Raw genomic sequence first — 25,073 nt, forward strand, 5'->3', positions numbered from 1 at the left:
AGGAAGGAGAGAGGCAATATGCTTGAGCTGTTACCTGTCCAGAAACTGCCATTACACTAATAGGATGAGAACATTCTCTCCTCTAAACTGCAGTGAGTGAAACCTCCTGGGTCATTTTAAAAACTTATCACACATGAACATGCCCACATGAAACTCTCAAGAGGAAAACAGGACCATTTATATTTATATCTGAGTTACACACCTTGATTTTAAGCATAGAAATAAAAGTGTATGATTACAATAGATAAAATAGTTATCTGTTGGAAAACCTGGCTCATGGAAATCAATAGATTTTACTTATAAAAACGTATTTTCTTCATTAAAATGTGACAGAAACATTTTTAAATTAAACTAACTCACAAAGTGATTTAAGAGATTTAAACCAGAAAGCTCCATATATTCTCTCAGCGTGCTCATTTGTGATGGTAGGAAGGAATACAATCAGTGTTGAAACCTTATGTAATTTCTAAAACTTGATGGGCAATTTATAGGAACTGGATTAGTTTTAACTTGGAGGTATAACAGGAAAATACTTTGAAATCTTGGGGTGTGGGTGCAGGACAAAATCTAACAAATTAAAGGCTGATTATAATAATTGGAGATATTTATACAAGTGTAAAAATAGATCTTTCACTGAATGCTAAAACCTAATGATTCTCTGATTCATGTATTTTTAAAATTTTACTAAGGTCAATAAAAAATGTTCATCTTGCAGACAGCCAAAGCTAGAAAAATAACATTTCTCACCAGCATTAATTCTCTCCCCTTATCTTTGAGATGTTTACCTAGACTTGAAGCTGTGACATATGGGAATTTCACACCTAGTGAATATATTTTCATGTAGCTTGTGGCACAGGAGTGTAATCATTAAAAGAATATACACAAGTAAGAGTAACTGCAACAGCTGGTGACATTTACCAATTAGAATTACAGTTCCTTAAAACACTTCATCCTTCTTTAATGTGTACAGGATAATTATCTTTGAAATTGTTGTGGAAAAAAAAAAATTAATTTTCCTTTGAAACAGTGTCTGCCTATGGTAGAAATATGTCTGGGTAATGAAGTTATCAATACTCCAGCAGTATGACTCTCTGTTTTAAAAACTCACCAATACCACTGCAAGCTAACTATCGCTGCTCATGGTGGGCAAAACACACATTAACCAATGAATTAAGCAATAGTATGACAAATACTCAATTGTCTCTCCATATTGTATACATTGAAATTATTAATTTTCTCTAAATATGTGAAAGTATAGAAGAAAGCTATTAGAATCACTGAAATTGAAACAGGCTTAGCGTTATATATTTCATGTTTTAGCATTTTATTTATTTATTTTTTTTTCCAGTGGGCACTACGTATTAGATGGGAACCTCTGATTACATGATCCTGTATGGCTCTCTTTTGGATTACTAAACTTCAGAAAAAAACCCCAAACAAACAACCATTAAGCAATTGGATATACCTTAAAAGAGAAACAAATAGAAACTGAGATACATTTTAAGTAACTGTCACAGTGGGCATTTCATTACTAACATCAGACAGACTTAAGCAACTCAGTCTCCACTTCTGTATCCAAAATAAAAAATTCTGCTTCTCTGAACCTCTGACAGAACATTTGCTGAAGTTACTGGGAGAGAGTTATTTGCACATCTTTGGGAGAAGAATTTAACCTGGTACATTTATCCGGATAAGTGTAAAAAAGGTATTCTGTCTGAAAACTTCCCCAAGAAAAAAAAGTGTTTTTTTATGATAGATAAAAAGTGATTGTAGGTTTGTTTTATTCAGAACAGCAGACAAGATGTTTTGCCTATCTGAAAATGAAAGAGAACCAAACAAAGAGATGAATAGAGAAACTGGAAACACAAAGACATCAAATAAAATACCAGGAAATGAAGAGTTGTAAATAGGGTTACTTTGTCGTTGGTTACACAAGTAACTGAATACACTGGTGAGTGAATGAGTTTAAACAAGGGTGTAGGCTTCGGCACATTCTTTTTTTAGGGTTAATCACTAGTTAACCTGGCAAGATGAACATGCTGTTCGGGAAAAAAAAAAAAAAATCCTTGTTAATTATATGCTGCAAGTGCTCTTACTTCCTGCTGCTGCACCTAATCCCACAGGTGCAGGTTGTCTCTTTTACTATTCACTGGTAGGTGGGTCCAGATCAACAGACACTTTTTCAGAGCAAGATTCAGATAAAGAAGAAAAAGCTTAACTTTCCCACTTTAAATAGGAAAACACTATCATGGTGCCTATTTAACTAGGAGGTGAATTTTAAAATACATTATTCCAGCTTCCAAGATGATGTAGAAGCTGTACTGACACACATTGCTCCCACTGGCAAAATATGCCTGAGGCACCTAGTAAAAAATAATGCTGCATTGCCTTGATTTGCAGGCATTCAAATATTTCACTGCTGAAAGGTTTGCAACAAGCTTAATGGTGCCACTAGTATTAGCCTTTCCCTACAGGAGAGATACACCCAAGTTTCTGCACAGCTTTTTGCAATGCAACAGTTTGTCACAAATCATCATCAAATGCATGTACATCTGTAAATACTTATGTTTTTTCTCACTTTGGCATTTGTCACGGAACATTTCTTAGCATCAGGGAGTGTTAAACAAGCCTGTATTCTTGATATTACCAATTAAAAAAAATCCAGTTTTACTGAGTTGCTATCCCGTCAAAGCATTCATGTTTCAAAGATGAGAACAGATGTTAGAGACTAACTATATAATAACAAACTTCATTCCATTTTGTGTTCGCTCTCCTCTCCACCCCCTTCCCTTTCCCTGCGTCCTGGAGGGAGACGTTTTAACTGCAGTGTGGATGAAACAATGAAATGAAAAGGAGTGATGAGCTGGAGGGGGCTATTGTGAGAAACACAGGAGCTCCTTATTCAGTGTCCACCACCACATGAAAGAGTAAGTTGGAAAATTTCACTGCCTCAAATTTCTCCTCTAAATGCCGCAAGGCTCATCACTTGGGCTTTGGGATGACAGAATTAAAATATCACTAAAATATTTTTGGAACGGAATCTACTTGTACTCATGACAAGCCCTTACTCCTGTAATTTCTTACAAATCAAAATACCTAAGCCAGCCAGGAAGATGCATCATTTGTACAATCAGCCTATTTTAAAGGTCATATTTTCTTCTCACATGGCTATGAAAAATATCATTTTGCTTAAATGAAAAAATACAATTTATTTTCCCTGCCTCTAATGCATCTTAATGTAGATGAAAAAGCAATCTTGGCAAAGGCTAAACATTTGGGTTTTTTTAAGAGAGAACTGTCATGCAGAACTTAAACTGAGATTGTGCAAGCATTTATGTGAACACTTTTACGAATATGTGTAGTTTCACTGCATTCATGGGGCAACACAGGCTTGCAAGTGTTTGCACCAGGATCTTGATGCTGTAGGGCAAAAGGTACACAACATGCTACAGTTACTCTGACAAAATCAGGTATCAGTATGTTTCACTATTTGAACTTTCCTACTGATTAGCAGCCATCTTTCTGATCTCCATTTAAGAGGTAACTCGCGAACACTGCTTACTTAGATGATGCTGTTTACTTAAAACAAATGATGCGGGGCTTTCCCTCCAATTCTCCAATATCTTGTTTTCGTGGATCTGAAAATGGAAGGGCTAGTTCCCAGGTTTGGGAAGAGGAAGGCAGAAGAAGCTCTGAGCATGAGGATAATGACTGTTCTGTGCTCTTTATTTTTAAACAGAGGTCTCCAAGTAAAACCTGCTTAAAAATGAATGGCACAATATGGCCACACCTGATTTCTCAGAAACACGTCATTTGCTTCTTAAAGCCAGCTAAAAGAGGCCACACAGTCCAAGTTTGATATTGGAAATGGAGGAATCTGGAAGGTCCCAATTTATATCTGCCTGGCAGGAGGCAGAGTTCCTAGTTTGGCCTCTACAGAACACCGTAAGTCAAATCCTGGCACATGTGTGAGGCCCCTTTTCCTACCTTTGATCCCCGCATGAAGGCAGGAGCGGAGGGAGAGGCCAGGCCGGGCTTTGTGCGAGCTGTGCGCTGCTGTCAGCCCTGGGTCCTTCACGTGGCCTCTCTGCACTTGGCATGACAGGTGGCCTACATGAAGTGAGGGAGGATTAGGTTCCTTCTGTGCCCTCTACATGACTGGCATAGATTACTGGCTCCTACAAAGGGATTTAAACATACCTTTCTGAACAAAAAGCAGCGTATAAATATGCATGTAACTGGATGCTCAATTTGTATAAGTAATTGCTCCTGTTATATTTGTAAATGAGGCAAATGGGTGTAGAAATGACCAGCTAGAGGCACAGCTATTTGTGTGCAAAACTGATGATGAGAAACTGAACACAGTGAAATTATCTACATGACTGAAGAATAATAATCATTTGAGATTAACAGTATAATCTTTTGCCCTCAATTCTACTGCATTCTTTCCCTATTCTCATTAATTAACTGGCTTTGTGAACAGATTATTAAAAACAAGGAAAAAATTAGATAGGTTGTACTTTACATCTCCTAAGGATTGCTTGAGCTTTAAAAGAAACTAACAAAGAGTTATAGTGGATTTGGGTGAGTTGTTTTTTTAAAAAGAACTGTAACCAAAACCAGGTCCTGCATTCCTAAACATCAAAGCATAGCATTAACAAGAGAACAAACTGCATCCTCGATGTACTCCTTATATTTGTAATGCTTGTGTTATTTTCCTCCAAACATTTGGTTTTTTTCATGTGCACCGCAACCACATTTTTTTTCACTTCAGAGCAGTGCATATTGCGACAAATACCAACAAAAAGAGTGTAATAATAGCAACTACGTTTCATTGTTGTTATTCTGCTTAGTCTGGGTTATTTTGTACTGTTACTAATATTGCTTTTGGTGTTTCAGTTACCAAAACATACACAGTGTCCATACAGCCCTGTACGTAACGACTGGGAAAGTGATGAGAGCTCCAGGTGATCACCTATGTTTCATTTACTAAAAGGCACTCTGAAAAATAGAGGCTTACGTTGAATGTTTTCTTCAACAGGTTAAAAAAAAAAGAGATGAAACTTCTTTTTTTTTTTTTTTTTTAATGGATTTATTAATAAATATCTGGTAATAATGGAAGGGTAGATAGCAACATAACATTTTCACAAACGTATCAGCCAAACAAACTGCATGTCTGAGTCCACATGTCCCACCCTGGCCCTAAGAAACTGAGGGATGCCTTCTGGGGAGTGTGCGTTTTTGTGACCAACTCTAAATCACCTACTTATGTTAAAAGAATTAACCTTTTCCTCAAAATGATCAAGAATCATCCAAGAATGTTCTCATTCTCTTTGAATTCTTTATTATTTCTATTATTATTTACATTTTCACTTTTTTATCCCCTTTACCTCTCTCTAAAACATTTCACTCAGTACTACCTTAATTTTCTTCTAACATCTCTTTTGTCTAGTTAGCTTCTTCTTATTTCACTATAAATCAGCATGTTTTTCCCTCTTTGCCAAATAATCAGCCTGATAATCAAAGATCAAAAACTCTGTTGAATTCACATGCTTAAAAAACTCTCAAAGGCCTTTTGCTCCCCACAGCCTCCTTCTCCCCCAGATCTATCAAGCGATCAACACCTCTGTTTCAGGGACCCTAAGGACAACGTCAGGATGACCCAGGGAGATCCTTGAATGAAGGTGGGGCATGGGAGCAGAATGGGGTCCTCTAACAAAGTGCAAGTTTGCACAAATTTGCAACTGTATCAAGAGAAAGGGCCTACTGTGGTTACCTTTAAGTAATTTCCATATATACAGCTATATGGTAAGGAGGGACACAAAGAGCTCTTAAGCCATATATGTCCAAAGTACACCCCCACAAGAGGCATTCAATCAGCTTCAGTGCAGGCTTGCCAGGTTACCATCACACGACCAAGAGCTCCAGTTACCCTGTGCCACCCTTCTCCACTTCTCCCTTCCCTTGTGAACCCAGGAGATGACCTTGTAACATGATGGTGTACAGCCTTCTTTTGCAGTTGGAATTTGTAACTTCCACAAGCGGTGTTTGTAGAGCCTCTTCAGACTGGACACTCACTGTCACTTGGGACAGGAACGGCTCTTCGTGGCCTCAATTGTGTCTTCACAACAAGGGGAAGAATGTGGAGAAGCAAAACAAAAACCCAGCCTATCAAACTCCTTCAACCTAGGAAAAATGTCCTCTAGTATTTGGGAAATGTTGGCTTGGTTAGATCCACAGCCTCCCTGAAGCACAGTTTACACCTGTAGTTTACAACTGCAGTACTGTTTCTCTAGTGTTGTTCATATCTCGAGCTGTGGGAAAGGTGTGTGTGACAGCTGAAAAGTGAAGAGGCTGCAAAACGCAAGGATCCTGATAGTCTGTCGATAATCTGGTCATCTCTTCAGATCCAGCAACACCATTCAGTGAATGTGAGAAAGGCAACGGGGCTCCAGCAACCACGTCCCCCCTCTGCCTTCCCCTCCCTCCAGGAGCGGGTCCCTGTGGGACCCGACTTGCAATATTCCCCTGAACTTGTGGCAAAGGTATTTTTCAGCCTTATCATTATCACTAACTTTGACATCAACATATCCAGGCCAATGGTAAAAGACTTTGACATCTCCTTCTCATAGATATGCCATGTAATTATGAGAGTTTATCATGTTCCCTGACGGAATCAAGGAATTTGTAGTTTGTTTATTAATTTTTTTCCTCAGGATTTTGAATATTAAGTGCCTTGCCAAGGAACTTTTGAAGAAGGTCCACAGTACAATATATTAACAAGAGGTATTCTAAATTAACTTGATTTGACGTGAGGTCATCCCTTTGAATGCACGATCAAACCTACTTTTTTCTTCCTTTTTATAAAACATACACAATTCAATAAAAGTCCACATTTAGTCAAATAAGAAAAAAAATATGAAAATATCATCCAAACAAAAATGTTACAATTTGTTATATTATGAATGAAGTGAATACAAAGACAACCAAATTACAAATTCCAGAAATAGAGATTTTTCCTTTTATTTATCATGCATGCATTTAAAAAAAAATGTAATATGTAATAATGTAAACTTGCAACTATTATATTTTTAAGTATAGAACTGGCGAAAGGATTTTTAGCAACCATAAAGTCTAGCATGTCTGGTGTTCTATATTTATCACTTTATTTCTTGTAAGTTCATGTACTTTCTCCCTTGCTTTTTTAAAAAGAAAATATATTCTACTATGATACTCTAATAAAAATATTCTGATAGTTGAATTTTGCTTTTATGTATGAAAAAGCTCCAACAGCTACAGTATTTAGTTTTTATTTACATCAAATAAACATTGCACAAGCAATTTTAAACCAAATAGAGATTTAGCAAGCAAGGGATTAAGCAAACAAGATTGGATCCCAAAGTAAGAAATCAATAAATAATTGATACTCAAAAATGATGCTTTTAATCGTTGCTTATCTTATACTTGTGAACAATTTATCAAAATGATGGAAAGACCCCCTACAAAAGACTAAGTTACAATGCCCACTCTTCCCCAACTGAAAAAGTGCATTGAGAATAACCTTTCTAAGCTTTGCTTGAGGGAAATGAAATGCCTTCTGAGGGTTGCAGTGGCTGTTTAAATACTCTGTGTAAAGCTACAATGAATCTCTATAGGAAAGCAAAATGTGAACAACAAAAAATGTGAGCTAACAAAACCCCTATTTTTGAATTATTATGAATACTAGAAAAAATAAATTAAAAGGGTTGTACTTACGGGAACATCAACATATTTTGCAGCTGCTTTCACCTTTGGTAAATCAAAAATAAAACAACACATGGTAAGTGCTTATTGCTACAGATTGTGCACAATTTCAGAGTTATGCATAGATACAAGAACAGAACCACTGTGAATCCAAATACTTACAGTGAACGAAACTAATGATGAGAAGAAAGTGCCTTCATCGTATCTTGACAATTTAGACAGCACACCTTCTAACACTGAAACAACCTGAAGGAAAAACACAGAGAAAAATCTAAACACACAATATGAGAACTAAATATTTTGTATGAGAATCTGAGTTCTTCTTCCTTGGATTTTTATTGTTCAGTAGGGCAAAGCAAACTGTAAATTTGATCATTTTGTCCATCTCATGAAGTGCTGAAATCAAGGACAACATTCTTTACTCAGCTTCACTTATCAGTTGAACTGATGGAAAATGTTGAATCACCGCACAAACAGAAACTCAACCACGAAATTCTCCTGAGGTGGGTCTGCTACCCAACACTACTTTGCTGCTTCTGGAAATGGTTAAATATAGGACTATGTGTACCCAGCATGTATTTTGGGTATAAAACACTCATTATTTTCTAGCACCACAATTTCTAAGATCACGGCTTCAAAGATGATTGAGCACAATTGTTAAAGGTGGTGATCTTGATATCATGTTCCTCTTTGCTACTGAGTAGAAACCCAGCCCTGATTTCACTCGGCAGTGTAATAACATGAGTCTTTTCTGTCAGCTCATCTTCAGCAACAGCATGTGCTGTTGAACTGCTACTACACAGGCAAGAAGGGGCAAGTAAATGCAGCCCCCAAATCTCTGGTATGCTGCTGTTCCTCTCCCCCACACTTTTACCTGTGATTCTCCGTGTAGCGTGACTACTCAGCAAGTGGCATGAAAATGTGCTTTTGCCCAAATTTATTTCTGACAAAAAAAATCTTATTAATTGCATTATTTATAGCCTTAATGTTTAAACTCTCCCAAATTAGCCTTAAAGCAAACAAATCCCCTTCTCACGTCCCTCTGTGAAGTTTTGTTGCTCAGGTAATTCGTGGTACATAGCATAAAATATCTCTCAGCTGTTGTATTAATGCACATTTATTTTACACATATGAATTGCTTTCCAGCTTATATAAAGATTGTTTTTAAAGTCATCCATTTCTCCCAATGCAGTCATTCCCACAACCATGAGTATCATTTTATGAGTGTGAGGACGGAATAAAATTCCATCTGGCATGCTGTTAATGGGCACTGTAACAGTGTCACAACAGTGTCACCTCCAGAGGAACTGAGATCATCACTTCACAATAAGCCCTGCTCTTAACAGTTCAAGGAGCAGGAGCAAGTGCAAACCTACATGTGTCATTTATCAATCTAACCTGTCATATTTACAGTGATTAATTAAGACACCAGTATGTAGGTGCCAATCAAGGAATAAAACCACATCACGAGAGAGAGTGGCAGTTGTTTCGGCATCCCCTGCACAGGATAATTACAGTCCCTTTATTAGACCAAATACCAGCTTCCTCCTTTGCCATTGTATGCCTGCGAGAAGCTGTTGTTCGTACTTTAACTCATTTTATCTGACTGGCAAGAATTCTGTCTGCAGAAGGGTGTTCAGCTTCATTGTGCAAAGATTTGCTATGGAAGGGACTGATCTCACAAACAACAAGGGGTCCACAAATGGTTCCAATCCAAGTGGGACACAAGAGAACAGAGAGTAAAATGTTGCAGTGTCAAAGATGTCCGTATAAATGAAGGGTTTAGTCACGAAGCTGGAAACTTGTCTTCTGAGATCTCAGTGTAATGAAATGTGACGCTCTAAGAGCATTCCTCTGTATACCTCACATTCTCTGAGTTGGTTACCCTGAGACAGACTGTGCTTTGTTTCATTGTTTTGTGCTATTCCTGTGATTTTTTAAATGTTTTAGCTTGGTAAGTCTTGTGTTCAAAATGCACAGTGTAGTCTTTATCAAGTAAAGTCTTACTGAAGTGAAAGTACTCTCTTCATTTTCATAGATGACTTGCAGTTAAAAATAATTATTGAAACACTTATTTCACTGCAACACAAATGAAATAATACACATGCAAAGGTTAAAAAATAATTAAAATATATCTGATAAAAAAATGAACACAGATATTATGCACATTGATGTGCATTTTTCCTGGCCAAAACCAAGAGTGAAACATCAGCCTTCCTCTGTACCCTCAGAGGCTTTCTCCCTTGAAACCGAAGCACTCAAGATGTCATTGGCATTTCACATTCCACGTGAGGAGAGAGCAGTTAAGTTTCTAATCATCAGCCAATGACACAGAATATTTGCTTCCTGTTCCAAGATTTCAACCTCTTATATGGTATATGTGGCAACTAATAATGCAAATCCCCCTGTATTGATGGCAATTGTCTCTAGAATTTCTTGTGCATACATGCAGGAGTAATATGATTGTTTTCTTCCTTCTGCTATAATCTCAGCTATTTAAAAAAAAAAAAAAAGGAAAAAAAGAAAAAGGTTTAACATTTATGATTTTCCCTGATTAAATTCTCCTTTCTTCCTCTTCAGGAACACTAAACCCATAACCTGACAGGTCAGTTCAGAGTGGTGACAGGCAGCATGTAAAATTCAAAACTGTAGAGTTGAACCATTTGTAGTTAATGTATCCATCAAACCCTCACTTTAGAGAAAAAATGTGTGTGTTTTTTTTACACATTTATCAGTAAGTAACACATTTTGTTTAAATTTCTACAGTCATTCTGCAAAAAACTTCCTCTTCAATGCCTGTGCAAGCATGGTGGATGTCAACGCAAAAGGAGATTCCTATTCCCCCCACCCCCTGCCAGCAACCTGTAACAAGTGAAAAGGAAGGCATGATGAAAATGTGAATTTTTTTCTCCACTAACTTGCAAATTGTAAATCTACAGCTTATTTCTCCTATTTTGAAAGTCAGATATTTCTGGGTACTTTGCAACACATAGAAAATAAAGTGTCTTACAAAATCTTTCTATTCTGTCATTATTTGCTTTGTCCTTCAAACTATCGGGGACTGAAAAGTTTTCTTTTATACCAAACACTTAAGACTTTTGCTGGAGTAGAGGTGCTACAGTAACATAAGACATTGTTTAACTTGTTTTTTCAATTATTCTCCAAGTACCCATATAATGTCAAAACATCTTTTCTTTTCAAATATAAAAAACCCTACAAAGTAGATTTCAAGAAACAGCAACTTATACTATAAATTATTTTTAAACTAAATGGTTTGTAAAACAAAATCTCATTAAAAAGTTATACCAGTACTCTGGATGTTGTCCATCTTTAAATACAAGATTTAAATAGTACTTAGTGATAGGAATAAATCTTTGATGTGAAAAAATAAACAAAAAATAAAACATGCTATTACATAAGCTAATATTGACATAATTAAGTCCTGCCAGTTCTACTAGCTGTTAGCAGTTCTTATCTAGAACAGAAACTCAGAAGAAAAACTTATCCAATTAGCAAGTTGCAGGGAAATTGTTTACCTTATGGGTTATAAAATTTAATTTTGTAAATTCAGTATAATTTGCATGACTGTTATTTACAAATCACGTTGCTGTCTGCCAGCCTCATTGTGTACAGAAAAACTGTGATATTTAAAGACATTTCAGAAGTTCAACAGAGATGCATTTTTCTACTTTATTATAAATTAAAATCTAAATTGTTTTACCTTTGAAACAAGAAGTGAAATAATTTCTTTAACAGTTTCGTCAATCAAGTCGTCTATTTTTGAATGGTATTGTTGCTGTATTTCAAAAGATAAAGAAGCATTAGCATGTTTATGAACACACACTTTTGTCATAAGTCATAAATGGTACAAAGCTGATAACCCTGCCAGATCAGATTTACTTAAAATTATCATTTTGAACATCAGAAGAACAAACCCTTGAAAATGATCCACCCAATCAACACTTTCTTACATTCTGTGTTGAAAATTTTCCCATGTACACTGTTGAGTTAAGCAGCTAATGGGGTTATTATTTAGATGAATTGAGTTCTTATTCAGGCGAAGGAATGTGAAGGATACTTTTTGTCTTCTCCTATATAATTAAGGTGGCCATGTATTTTTTTTCTAAAGGGTTGGTTTAGCTGGAGAAGCAAAAAAGACCAGAATAAGATTTAATTAATACAGCATTTCATGTCTGACAACTCTCATTCATAAGTTATTTTAAATGTCCTCTAGAAATAAAATGAGCTCCAATTGTTCATCTTAAAAGAGCCTTTCTATTAGCACAGTGAGCTGCAGTTTATACAAATCTTACAATATGCTCAAGCAAGGGCAAAATTAAAATTTCATCAACAAAGTAGAATAGATGGTAACAAATTAATAGGCCATAAAAGGCATAATAAAACAGACTTCATTCTCCATAGCCTTTTTCTTTTGCTTTTTCACAAAAAAAAGGTGCCTTTAAGTAAATGCTTTTAAAATAAATCTGAAAGACTTTTTAGATAATACTACAGAGTTTCCTCCTGAAATTAACAGGAACTAAGGATCCCATTCTGTCAAGGAGGCACATCAATTTAAACAGTAATTCTTCCTTTAGAAGCATTTATCTGACAGGAAAGATTGTCCCCAATAGCCACTTCACAGAAAATGTGACTTGTAAAGACTAACCCTATCTTCATAGTTCAAGGCTCGTTGGAACAGTTAACAGCATAATGCTCAGAGAAAAAGTACTGAGGTCAGTATAAACATTAGCCTAACTCAGCAGCTGCCAGCTGAATAGTTTCCAGAGTTCTAAGTTTTTAAAAGCTATTTTTAATCTGTCTCAGATTGTTGCCATACAAACCAAAACATTAAATCTGATCTGCTTAATATATTTCGGAATGATTTTCTAAACATCACACCTACTGAATCTAAGAGAGAATGAAACTATCAGATATGTTTACCCACATGTATGTATCTGTCACAGATACCAACACCATGCATGTTAATTTTTGGTTTTAATTTCTTTTAAAGTTTAAAAATGCTTGGAAAATGTGAAGACACATATCAGAAGAACATCAACAAACATCTCAAAAGAGTGAAATAACATATCAGAAATACATCAAATAATTTTCCATAGTGGCAGACATATTTTATTCTAATCATATTACTATCTTGGCCAACGTAATATTCTCTTGATCTGCTAAGGAGTTAGATTACCCCAAACTGTCGGATATCTGTTATTTGCACAGTCTTCAGAAAGTAATGGTTTCTTACTCTTTGAAAACAATAAATAATGATGTTCCCACGGATGCATGTCAAAGCTATAGGTAATCCTATGATGCATGCAAAATCACAGTTGTCACTCCCATTGTCTGCAACTTTATCTCCATGGTACATTACATTAATGGATGAATGTACATTCCAAGGCCACCATTTTTTTTTGTTTGTTTGTTTTTTTTTCACCACTAGGCAAATACAATTTCGTAGGAATGGAATATAATCACTAAGCAATTTCACTTGTGACCAAGAAAACCAAGAACTAAACCAAATTATTAAAAAATCAAATCAAGTTTCCAAAATAATGTTTCGAAATAATATTTGATTTTTTTAACCTGGATTTAATTTCCTTTTTTTCAAGATTTTGCAAACTACAAAATCATAATTTTTTTAACCCACTCCTCCCCAATGCCACCTTCCACTAACACAGCACCCCTGACAAAACAAAACTTCAGATCCCCATGCAAGATTATTTGACTTCAGGAGACAGGTTTTTAAAGGGTGCAACTGTTGTAGAATTAATGACAAAATTGTATGAGCTGACAAGGTTGTGTGCACAATCCGAAAATCAGGATCTCTATGACTGCAGCTTTTCTACTTCTGTGAAGGTTGCTGGGTGAGAACAGACAAATCCTCACCCCTTTTCTAAACACATTTATGGGTAGTTGTGCCTTTACATTTCTGTTCTGCTGGCTGATGTGATCACCGTCCAACACGGACTATGAATCCTGACCAGTCAGCTCCCACAGTTAAATTATTTGAATACACATTATGGAGCATCATCTCAAAGCCCCTGAAGGGGTCTCTGCCTTTCCAGCTGCCCTAGAATAATTCCCAGTAAAATACAAAATCCAGCTGCAGGTGTGGGAGCCACATGGGAGAAAACTACATTTAGTGGTAAAGCATGTCATGGCATGTAACCAAACCAAACTGGCTTTTCAAGACAACTTGGCTGGTCATAGAAACACAGAATGTCCTGAGTTGGAAGGGACCCATAAGGATCATCGAGTCCAATTCCTGTTGCTGTATATGACAACCCCACAGTTCACACCATGTGTCTGAGGGCGTTGTCCAGTCTCTTCTTGAACACTGTCAGGCTTGGAGCTGTGAAACCTCCCTTGGGAGCCTGCCCCAGTGCTCCACCACCTTCTGGATGAAGAACCTTTTACTAACGTTCAACCTAAACCTCCCCTGGCACATCTTCCTGCCATTGCCTTGGGTTCTGTCGTTGGTTGCCAGAGAGAAGAGATCAGCGTCTACACTTCCTCCTCCCCTTGTGAGGAAGCTGTAGCCGCCATGAGGTCTTCCCTTAGGTTCCTCTTCTCCAGGCTGAACAAACCAAGTGACTTTAGCCGCTCCTCATATGGCTTCTGGTCTAGACCCTTTACCAACTTCATAGCCCTCTTCTGGACACTCTCTAGTAGCTTAGTATCTTTTTTATCCTGTGGTGTTTATAACTGCACCCAGTGCTCCAGGTGAGGCCGCACCAGTGCAGAGCAGAGTGGGATAATCACCTCCCTGCCCAGCTGGCAATGCTGTGCTTGATGCACCCCAGGACACGGTTGCCCTCTTGGCTGCCAGGGCACACCGTTGGCTCTTGTTCAACTTGCCATCGACCAGAACCCCCAGATCCCTCTCTGCAGAGCTTCTCTCCAGCATCTCGTCCCTCAGTCTGTATGTACAGCCAGGGTTGCCGTGTCCCAGGTCTTCCCAATATCACTCACTGCTTCCTAGTAGCGGTCCCAGTATTATCATTAGAAAGGAGACGAAGTATTTTAGTGCCTTTTGACAGTTATGCTTTTGGGAAAGAGAGGAGATTGTTCATAAATCTTGTGCTTATCACCTGAGAACTGTAAGTTGCACAATTCTACAATATATTCAATTTCCTTTTCCATTCTACCTCACTATGTCCCAATATTGGAGTTGGCTTTATTATTTACTTTTTTTTTTTTTTAAGATTTTCCAATTTAGCTTTCTTTTGCATGTTTTAAGGTTGCATTGCCATGAAAATAAATTGTACATAATCATCTGAACTAAAACCACTACTGCCAACATATAACAATATTACATGTACATTAAATTGTCTCTACACTTTTACTATCAAATCGGCTATAATCCTCTACTATTTATGCAGTTAAATGAGTTTCCACCTTCAATTTTATTAACTAAAACAGCTTCAGAAACAAAGTTCATCAAATTAAAGGCCACTTCTCCTTGTTTCTATAGACATATTATACAAAGCACTGGCTGTGGCACATTCCACTGAAACGGTGCCCACTTTTCCCCAAACTGAAAAGTGTATCTCTGCTCTTTTTATAAGCATGATAGGGTACTAGGAGGCTGCAATTCTGAAACAACTAAAATAGCTTCTATACACATTCTACTATGCAACACTCAATAGCATAGTCCAATGGCATTTACTACTACCCAGTTACACAAAAGAACAAACAAGCTCTGGCTCAGATCTAAAAATCCATTTCAGATCTAATGACTTATCAACCTAGGAGGTCCCAGAAATATTCCCTATCTGATTCTTGCCCTCCAGCAATATTTCCTGTGTGATTCTTATCTATCATACTCAAAAATGTGAATGTTGGCAGAAGACTGCAGCATCTAGATTGTGATGTTTTAAGTTAATAGGTTTTAAAATATTTATCTTAAATAACAAAAGCTGAAAATCTCTGGATGATTGAATGTTGTGTGGCAGAAAAGGTTTCCCTTACTGCTGCTATTGCTTTGACTTGTGATCCTTGGACTGTAAAGGAGTAGCGCCTGTTGGCTTCTGGTTCAGGAAAGAAGGAAATGGGATACTGTTCACCATATTGTTCACCCAAGATTATATACACTGAAACTAAGAAGACAGGTGGGCAACTGTTTTAGAAATAGCACCAACCAGTGAGCTACTTAGCTGTCTTGCTGTACCCTTCCCCTGTACTCCATGAAGTGCCATTCTGGTTGTCCATGAAGCAGGCTCCAGGCACCAACAGTAAGTGTTCAAGATCAGGTGATTCTCCCCTGGACCTGCTTCTCAAACTCTCTTAAGGCAACTGCAGAAGGCATCCACCCAGGTGAGCTCTCTTCAAACACAAAGTAATGATCCTGCCTGTAGCAAACGTATGCTGTGCTTCTCTTAGGCTTGAAGATAATATTCAGAAGTCAAGGCAGGAAGCCCTCCTGCATGGCAGACTTTGCGACTCTTTATGAGAGTGGACTTTACCGGAAGACATTTGGCTGAATAGTGAGCAGTGCATGAAGTAACGTAGAAAAACCAGGAGACATAAACTCAACGTGCTGAATGGCTAACCACAACCAGAAAACCCTCATTACATGTTAAGTAAGAGTTCCCTCCCATCTGACAACACAGGGTGAAAACTTCTGCATCTGACTCTACTTGAACAAGATATACAACTGCTTATAGCTCCATACAGGGAATGAAAAGAGCACATTGTATTCAAGCAAATGTTTGAATCTAATAATCTAATTAAATAACAACTTCCACCACTTGCAGAATAAGTTCTAGAAACTGTCAGGTGGATATTCAGTGAACGTTTACGTGAATGAACACCCTTTTAAAAAATTTTTAACTTGGGCATTATGGAATGCCTTCCTTGATTGGCATAAAAGTCCATGTTTGAGACTACAATGAAAACAAAAGAGGATAAGGGAAAGAAAGGTAATATGGAAAAGGTTTCAAGACCAAGTGGCTAAGAGTAGCTGGAAATGCCAGAGCTCCTATAGAGAAGTCAGAGATGCAACTGTTTATGTTATGAGATGTTCTCCTGCCTTCTTTGACAGATGGGGAGATTCCAGAAGCATCTCACTCAACAAGTGTTTCAAACAATTATGATATCAGCTACAAGCAATAATTCAAAGTTTATGAGAAAGAAGGAAGTTTCCACATAATCTTATAATTTCTGATATGTGAAAAACTTGAGATTCCTTCGGTTTATTAGATGAATTGGCATGAAGATCAACTTGGGGACTGTGAAAGAAATATGTATTTCATCACAGGTATGCCAAATAGTCAAACTCTTGCACTGAAAAGAAGCACTGGAAGCATTTAGGGTCATGGTCAGGCCTAGAAGGGAATAAGGGCTGTATTTCTGCTTTGGCATTGTGAAGAGTGTATGATGGAGCCTGAAAATGTAGAGAATGGGAAGATTTCAGAAGAGAATCTGGTAAAGGTCTGCAGTCCAAAAGGTAACAGTGAATGCTGAATTTTGTCTCTGAGGGGGACTGGCTGGATGAGGCATCGTCCAGAGCAGGTGAGAGGGATGGAATGACTGTAGAGAATGAGGCTATACCATCTGTCTGCAGGTCTTCATAGAGGTATCGGTGTTGCCTTTCCCTTGGTATTGCCCTTGATATCTCCTTACCCTAAGGAAGGGTGTGCATGTGTGTGTTTGCAGGGTATTGCTCAGACACTAAGTAAAAGATGAACTGGCAGAATCAGCCTAAGGTGAAGAGTTGATAGTCTGGTTTAATTCTGATGAGTGTCAAATGAGTGGTTTGCTGTTCTGCTCCACTGAGAGGTGAAAGAGTTGAGAGCTTTGTGACCCAGTAAGACAGGATATTTCGTCTAAAAAGTAAAAGAGTGAAGAATTCATCTGGAACCACCTTAAGAGGATGAACAAGGAAAGATGAATTGAGAAGCTGATAATCAGTTTGTAGCAAACGGATTCTGAGGGCTAGGCTAACAAATTAGCAAGAAAAGCAATATTACCATTTAAAATAAAAACTGGCTGTTAATAACCAAATAAAATACGTAGGTTAAAAAACAATGAAAAGGCACTTACCCATTGACTAGCAAACTGGTTCATGGCATGGAAAACCAAAATGAAAAATAAAGACGACAGGGTAGAACAGGAAAATGATGAATGTCTCATTGAATTTGAAAAAAAAAAAAAGACAATTCTATTGAATATGCTAACTTAAAAAGATGAGTAAATAAAATGAAGAGCACAGTACAGAAATGCAAAATTCAACACAAACAGTATAATGAAAAATGTAAATGTGAAACTGCTCAAAGCAGACATAGTTTTTTGTTGCCAAATTCTAACAAATTATTATACCTTCTCCCCAACACCAAATCACACAAAATTACACTGCTAATGCATTAGCAAGAACAGTTTTAATTTTATGCTGGTGATCTCACCAGTTTACATAGTATGTCTTTTCTCAATACACAGATTATTCCCACCCAGAGTGACAACACGGGAAGGACAATAGTCAGTGAAGCCTACATGTCCTTCAACAGCACATCAGTGTTCTGCTGTGGAGTATCCACAGTTCTGGCAGTAAACTACTGCCAAAAAGGTCCCCGGCCTTGAAGACCAAATAAAAAAATCCCATTAAATTACCTGATTATTTCTTTACTCTATTTTCAGCATGTACACAGCATTGGTATATGAGCCATTTAAAAAACCATCCTTACTTATTTAAAACCTGGCTGCAAAGGACAATGTTTTTGCTCTATTTTAATACTACAAAAGAATTCTGAGCAGTTTCTCTGCTGCAACCCAAGAGAAATTTCCAGAACGGCTGTGAGTCAAGAAATCCTCTTAATGTTCAACAGATTCACAGGTCAAAGCAGATAAATTCCAGAAGCAGTCTGTGTCTTTTCTGGCAGAAGATGAGGGGTTGTGTCTTGCGTGATGCTTCTAGGGAGCAGTCTATGCACGCTCCTGTACAAACAGCTACATGACACATTTCAGCCAGTTTGAAATTAATCTGCAGTATGAGACGTTTCAGCTGAACTGAACACGGGACTTAAACATAGAAAATTCCACTTACCTCTTGCCCCCCATCCAGTATGCAGAGTTTAGCCGTCTGTTTTTTGGCATCAACTAAGACATTAAACATTGTACACAGAGAAGAAGGGATCCGCAAGTCTGTTGATTTGTTTGTCTTTTGCAGCTTGAGTTCAAATGCAATTCTTGTTCTGTTTATTAAAACACAATTCATAATATTAGTTTCTGTGATAATTCTGACCAACCAGTGCATAACTGTATAAACCTTACAAAACACGTTAGCTTAACAATGTACATGCACGTGAGAAGAATTTAGAATGCAGAATATAAACCCATTCAGTAAACAATTGCATTGATGGTAGTCTCAAGGTTCTGTCTGCTTTAGCTAATTCAGTTGAATAATAAAAGTATTATCTTCTTGCCTACCAGGTAACAATATGCCTAACTTCTATGATGCCTAAGAACAATTTAAAGCAATGAGTATACCCCACATTTTCCAGCTTTCCTATGTTAAAATGGTTAAATGTTAAATTTGGTTTAAACCAAATACTCACTTATAAGAAATATAATTAAGAATCCTCTTTTGGTTTTAATAGAATAGAGAATTTTATTAAAGAAAAGGAGATTACTATTATTAAGTAAATATTAATATTTATATTGAAAAGAAAGATGTATCAGGAGATATATTATACAAAAAACCTCTTCTCACACCAGTGTAAATAAGGAGCAATGTCACCAAAATAAATTATAATAGTTCAGAATACATAAATATAAAACTAATGTTTTATTTCCACTCTTATTTTCAAATCTGGGTGCCAGAAACTGTCACACAATTTTAAGAAGATGGGAACAGAAGCATCCTATTTCCATTTTAAAAATTCTTATACATCGTATTAGTATCACGATGAGAGTTATAATACAATAGTTCCATCATTCTTTTCCAAGTTGCTACTGTCTAATACAATCCATCCTATTGATAAAATTTACTTTCTTTGCTACTTGATGTACAGCATCTTTTAGAACACTAAAACATACTTAGTGTATTAATACTAGTATATTATGTATTAACTCTAAAATATTAATACATTTTATGCATTGACACTAGGATCATTATGTAATATTAAACCTTTGTTTATTGCCACCAGAATCTTATTTTATACAAAAGCAAGCACCAAAGATGTCAGGATTGGTATCACAGACCAAAACGCGATCCATAAGGAATTGTTTTGTAATGTCTCTGTTAATAATTCTCTTCTCTGCTTCTGGTTGTGATCCTGGCAGTGAGCTATTTTTAACCTATTCTGTGTGTGCCATTAAAATCCGCACAGTCAGATCTGTATGGTGCAAAGTTTTAGATAATGACAATGTGGCATTAGATTTACTGCCCAGGAGAAATCCAAGTATTTATATTAACACAAATGCTTTTCCCACATTAATCTGTAATAATCTTTAAAAAAGACATAAGATGAATTTGAAAATATTTATTTTTAATAAATTAACTAGCACTAATTATATACATCTTTGTATTTTAGTCCTGTTGATAAGAGTCCTAGGGTAAAGATTTTTTTTTCATTTTTTTCCGCACTCGAAGTTACTATAATCAATACACTATTGCATCTCAATGCTACTCCTTTTATGGTTGTTAAGAGTAAGATTACACAAATAGTCTTCCAGTCCTTTGAGAGTTCACCATTTTTCTAAGATTTGTTATATATTTGTAGTTGACTGAGCTTCTACGCCAAATTCTGTAGAACAGGTGGACGCAAGCTTACATGACTTCAGTTTCAGTACATATTGTCTCTTATCTTCCTTTGCTACAGAGCTTAAACTTTTATTTCATTCACTGTATCATCCCCCTTCCAAAATCAAGTACACATGTTTGTGAAATGCTTCTGCCTTTTTTATCATGACTTCATCACTGTAGCTCAGACAACAGGCTCATATACTAAGCCTGAGGGTCTCCTTGTGTGTAATATGTTTAACAGAAAATAATAAAATACTGTGTTATCAGATTTAACCTTACTGGACTTTAAAGTTTCTCTGTTTCTTTAGCCTTCCTTATTGATGTTTTATATTTTCTGATTGACTTTATTAATTATCTACAAACTTACTTTATTTCTTTCCTTATGCTTCTATTTTTATATATTTATAAATCAGTATTTTTATGTGTCCAGACTAAGCTTTCTCTGTATGTGGGATCATGGCTTCTGAAGCACCTAATATGAAATTCCTTCTGAACTCAATGGTATGTACCGAAATGGCAGAGATCTTTTTAGATCACCTATGCTTAATTTTAAAGAATATACCCTAATTATAAGATAGAGCTCAAGAAAAAAAAAAAACCAACAACATTCTGTTTTATACAATTTCCAGAAGCTTAGCAATGTAAAACTTGGTTTCTGTCAGATGACTTACAGATAGCCTTCCTTTGTTTATTGCATAATTGCAGAAATGCTGTATACTCTAGTTTGTAATATGTATCTTAGAGAGAGTACTCTAAAATAGCAACAAAATTATGTAGTATTATTAACTAACATAAAGAATAATACAGTAATGGAGAAAAAAAATGTACAAATAGAAAAAAAATAATTCTAGCAGAATTCTGAGATTTGTTAACATTTCCTAGAAAGATGGAATAGAAAAGAGATTTGGTTTATTCACTTCCAAGGGCTGACATTCTTGGTATTTCCTATATGCTGCCAAATTACTGACTGCCAGATTCTGGGAAATACACACAAGTCACAATCTCTTTAGAGTTGTCCCGATTCCTGTGACAGCATTTTGGTACAGATGTACCTCTTCAAGACAGTAGGGCCACTCCTATGTTTTCAAATCTCTCCCAATTTTTAATTGATAATTTCAACTGTACCTTTTAACGCAGGCTTCTATCATGTCAGTGGCCATGAGCTTAAGTCTCTGCTCTAAATGGTGGGCAAATTCTGGTTCTGGCCAGTGAAGATCAAAAACAAACATTTGCAGAGCATCCAGTTTCCAGAAAAGATCTTCTGATGTAGCTGAGCCATTGCTATAAGAAACAAAACAAAAGTCCCCAAGAAATAGAAGATAAATGTATGATGTCTACCTCAGTTGCTGCAGAATTATCTATGGTAATAAAATTTCCTTATCACACTATTCCTTCACTTCACTGTATCCCATAGCACAGTCGCTCTTATTCCAAGAATGCGAAAATGTTCATGGAAAGTTTTAAATGACTTCGATTAGGGTGAAAATAGCAAAGTTTTCTCATCTGTTAGCTGAGAAATAAGACAGGCTAGGGAGGTAGATGGGATGATGTGGAACATGTAAAATGAAGCAGCTCAAAGTTCAAATCGACAGGAAAAATAAAGGGTACAAGAGTTATTAATTAGTAAGGACTTTTTCAAATCAGTGAAGAATTTGCACATATGTTTTCTTGCCTTCATAACTCTGGTAGATAAGCATACCAAAGAAACGAGGATGCTAGCAGCAATATTGTAAAATGGCTACCAGACAAATAGTCCCTTGATAAATGCTCTTTAATTGTAACTGAGGGAATAACATCAGAGCCCAGTGCAAAAAGAGAACAAAAACCATTTAAAGAAATTAGTGTACAAACAAAACAGGGGATTAATATGGCTCTATGTCACCTCAGATTGTCCATGTAGTTTTAAAGTTCTTCTTCCACCCTGAACTGATTGCTAAATCCAAAGACATTTGCTTGTGACAAGATAGAACAATTTAAGGCTAATCTTAGCAGTAATTAAGCAGTTATACTTCCACTGTCATTGTGGATTAATTACATTTTCATGATGCATTGTATTGCAATGCCTGGATTATTGTTTAAGGACAGCCATACTACGCAACATAGCATTCAGGATATTAGTGACACAAGCCAGTGAAACTCAGCCTGAGAGTCCCATTTCAGAGCCAAATAGTTTAAATATGTCATTACTGTCATATTCTTCTGCCTCATGACAAAGGGACAGCATTATCAAAGTGTTAAGGGATCCCAGCTCTCATGGAAGGAGTCAGTGAGCGTTGAGTGTGTTGAGAACAGAGTAGGTTGGATTAAAAAAAACAAACCAAAAAACCAAAAAGGACCTCTACTATCTGACCAGCTACTGCACCCCTCAGCCAGCAGCAACACCACCGCCCCACGCCGGCTCAGCAGAGACAGTGGGTGGTGAAGTGAAGCCAAGTGACCAACCCTGACTTCAGCTGTGGCTTCAAAGGGCACATGTTTCAATGTCTTCGTTATGCATAGCAGGATATCGTGCAGTTTTAGACAGGCTTTTTTTGATATCATGAATATTTCCCCCACTTATTTTAAACAGTAATTGTTAATTTTTCATTGTATTTTGCTCCTGAAAGAAAACAGCAGGAACAGGAAAAACACCCGTGGGACTGCTAAGATTACAACTTGCACAGGGATGTTACCCGTTAAGGTTGGACCTGAATAGGGAGCACTCTTACACACTGCTAAGTTTAATTAAGAAATAGAAATAACAAATCACCCAAACTTCTCAGAAAGTTTATAACCCTGTTAGACTGTTTCTTAAGTTATATGATAAGCAAATACTGAAGACTTCATTACACCTGCTGTGTACATTGGCAGTGAGTGAAGTTGTAGAGGCTACATTATACACATTATTTGATTCAAGAGACTAAGTCAATTATTGAAAGGACTGCAGTAAAAGAAGAAGATAAATTACATAGGGACAGAAACAGAGACAATGTCAGCATATAATTACACTTGATAAGCACACATATTTCCTAGAAAATAATCCATACTTTCTCAAGGAACAGAACTACCATTTTTCATCATCAGATCATACAACTTAACCAGTTTTCTTTCTTCCATAGTTTTTTTCTTTTTCATCCAATGGAATTCCAAATGAAATTCTTTAGGACTCAGGAGGACTAATGTGCTCTCAATAACATCAATGTATTCTTATGCACGTTCGCTCCCTGGTAGCCACTTAATTTGGTTTTATTAGACTACCAAATGAAGTTCCACAATTATAATAAATGCAATAATGGACACAGGTTCATGAAACACTAATTCATTCTGTGAGAAACTAATTCATTTTTTCTCTTTTCATGTAATTTTAAGCTCCCATCCTTCAATTTTATATTCAGCAATGATATTTGAATTTGAGTAACATATTATACTAATAAGATGGGGAAGGAAAATAAAGTGCTACAACAGAAGCTATTCTTTCCTATTTCACACATCCAGACACAAACATCTTATTTGTTTGATAAATGCTGTGGAAAACTGATTTCAATCACCTTGTTACTGCTATTCGTACCAGATACTTGTTTTATTTGTATTTTGGGATTTTTCCCGGCCCCTTAATCAGTAAAAGCATTAGAAATAATATTAATTGCCAACACATCCCTCAATACTCTGAAGTGGTCGTACAGTCTATAGATTTGCCTTCCTTACTAGGGGCTTGTTATGTCTCTTCAGAAGAAGAGCCAAACTCAGTTTTTAACTCCTGCACTTGAATCAAACCAGTACAGCATTGGAATCTCCATCCATAATTCCAGAACTTTATATTATAAAGGTACTCCAATCTAATGAATGGAATAATATTGCTCTACAAGGAAACTGAACTGCTACTTTTACTTCAAAAACTTTATTCAATATAGCTATATTTTTAAAATTAAGCACAAACTTCACTATTTTGCTGGTCAAAACCTCAGGTTTCAGCACTAGCTCTTTCTGCAAAAGGTACTATCTAGTTCTCCACTCTTTTTGATCAGTTCATATAGCAGTATAAGGTTTCCAAAGATTAAAAGAGGCAAATATTGTGCCCATTCTATTTTTTTTTTTTTCAAATGGGAATTTAACTTTGTATTTGATCACACTTTGACTGGAAGAGTGGACCAGGTATCTCTAGAGGTCCATTTTAACCTAAATTATTTATGCCTTACATCATGCTGAACACAGCAAAATAACGTCCAAGACATAATGTTCCTCCAAGATCATATAGAATATTAAAGTTAGGAGCTGCGTACAGTCTCCTAAGCAGTTCACTTATCCACTGACAGCTGAGAGAGGCAGCTTCCTACTAGGCTTGCCAGCTACCTAAGCAGTGGCAATTAGTCAAACAGTTCGCTAATAAAGCACACTGCCTGCAAGATCAGTACACACACCACTCCAGAGTAAATGTAGAATGTATTTCTTGCCCAGATGTGAAACTCCATAGGGAAGTTTGGGATATTAAAACATAGGAGAAATATTAAATTTCTAGCGACATTTTCCATTCAAAATCAGCTGGTTTCCTACAAGAATTTGTAGAATTTATCAAGGCAATGATGGCGATCTTATAAATTAC

The 25,073-nt window shown here is 36.6% G+C and overlaps 1 protein-coding gene across 10 annotated transcripts in view; it reads right to left on the reverse strand.

The window, feature by feature from the left end:
• The window catches only part of CADPS2 (calcium dependent secretion activator 2), a 307,032-nt gene that overhangs the window by 24,846 nt on the left and 257,113 nt on the right, over window positions 1–25,073 (reverse strand). For 6 of the 10 annotated variants that reach the window (XM_071803366.1, XM_065836480.2, XM_065836455.2 and 3 more), the window contains 6 exons: window positions 21,620–21,775; window positions 18,794–18,941; window positions 17,797–17,811; window positions 11,465–11,539; window positions 7,906–7,989; window positions 7,756–7,788 (listed from right to left, as the gene is read on the reverse strand). In XM_071803366.1, coding sequence (XP_071659467.1) covers window positions 7,756–7,788; window positions 7,906–7,989; window positions 11,465–11,539; window positions 17,797–17,811; window positions 18,794–18,941; window positions 21,620–21,775 — 511 coding nt within the window. The remainder of the gene's footprint in view (window positions 1–7,755; window positions 7,789–7,905; window positions 7,990–11,464; window positions 11,540–17,796; window positions 17,812–18,793; window positions 18,942–21,619; window positions 21,776–25,073) is intronic. The other 4 variants (XM_065836490.2, XM_065836499.2, XM_065836473.2 and 1 more) reach the window with 1 other exon arrangement.

This window comes from Patagioenas fasciata, chromosome 1 (assembly GCF_037038585.1).
Source record: "Patagioenas fasciata isolate bPatFas1 chromosome 1, bPatFas1.hap1, whole genome shotgun sequence".
NCBI lineage: Eukaryota > Metazoa > Chordata > Aves > Columbiformes > Columbidae > Patagioenas > Patagioenas fasciata.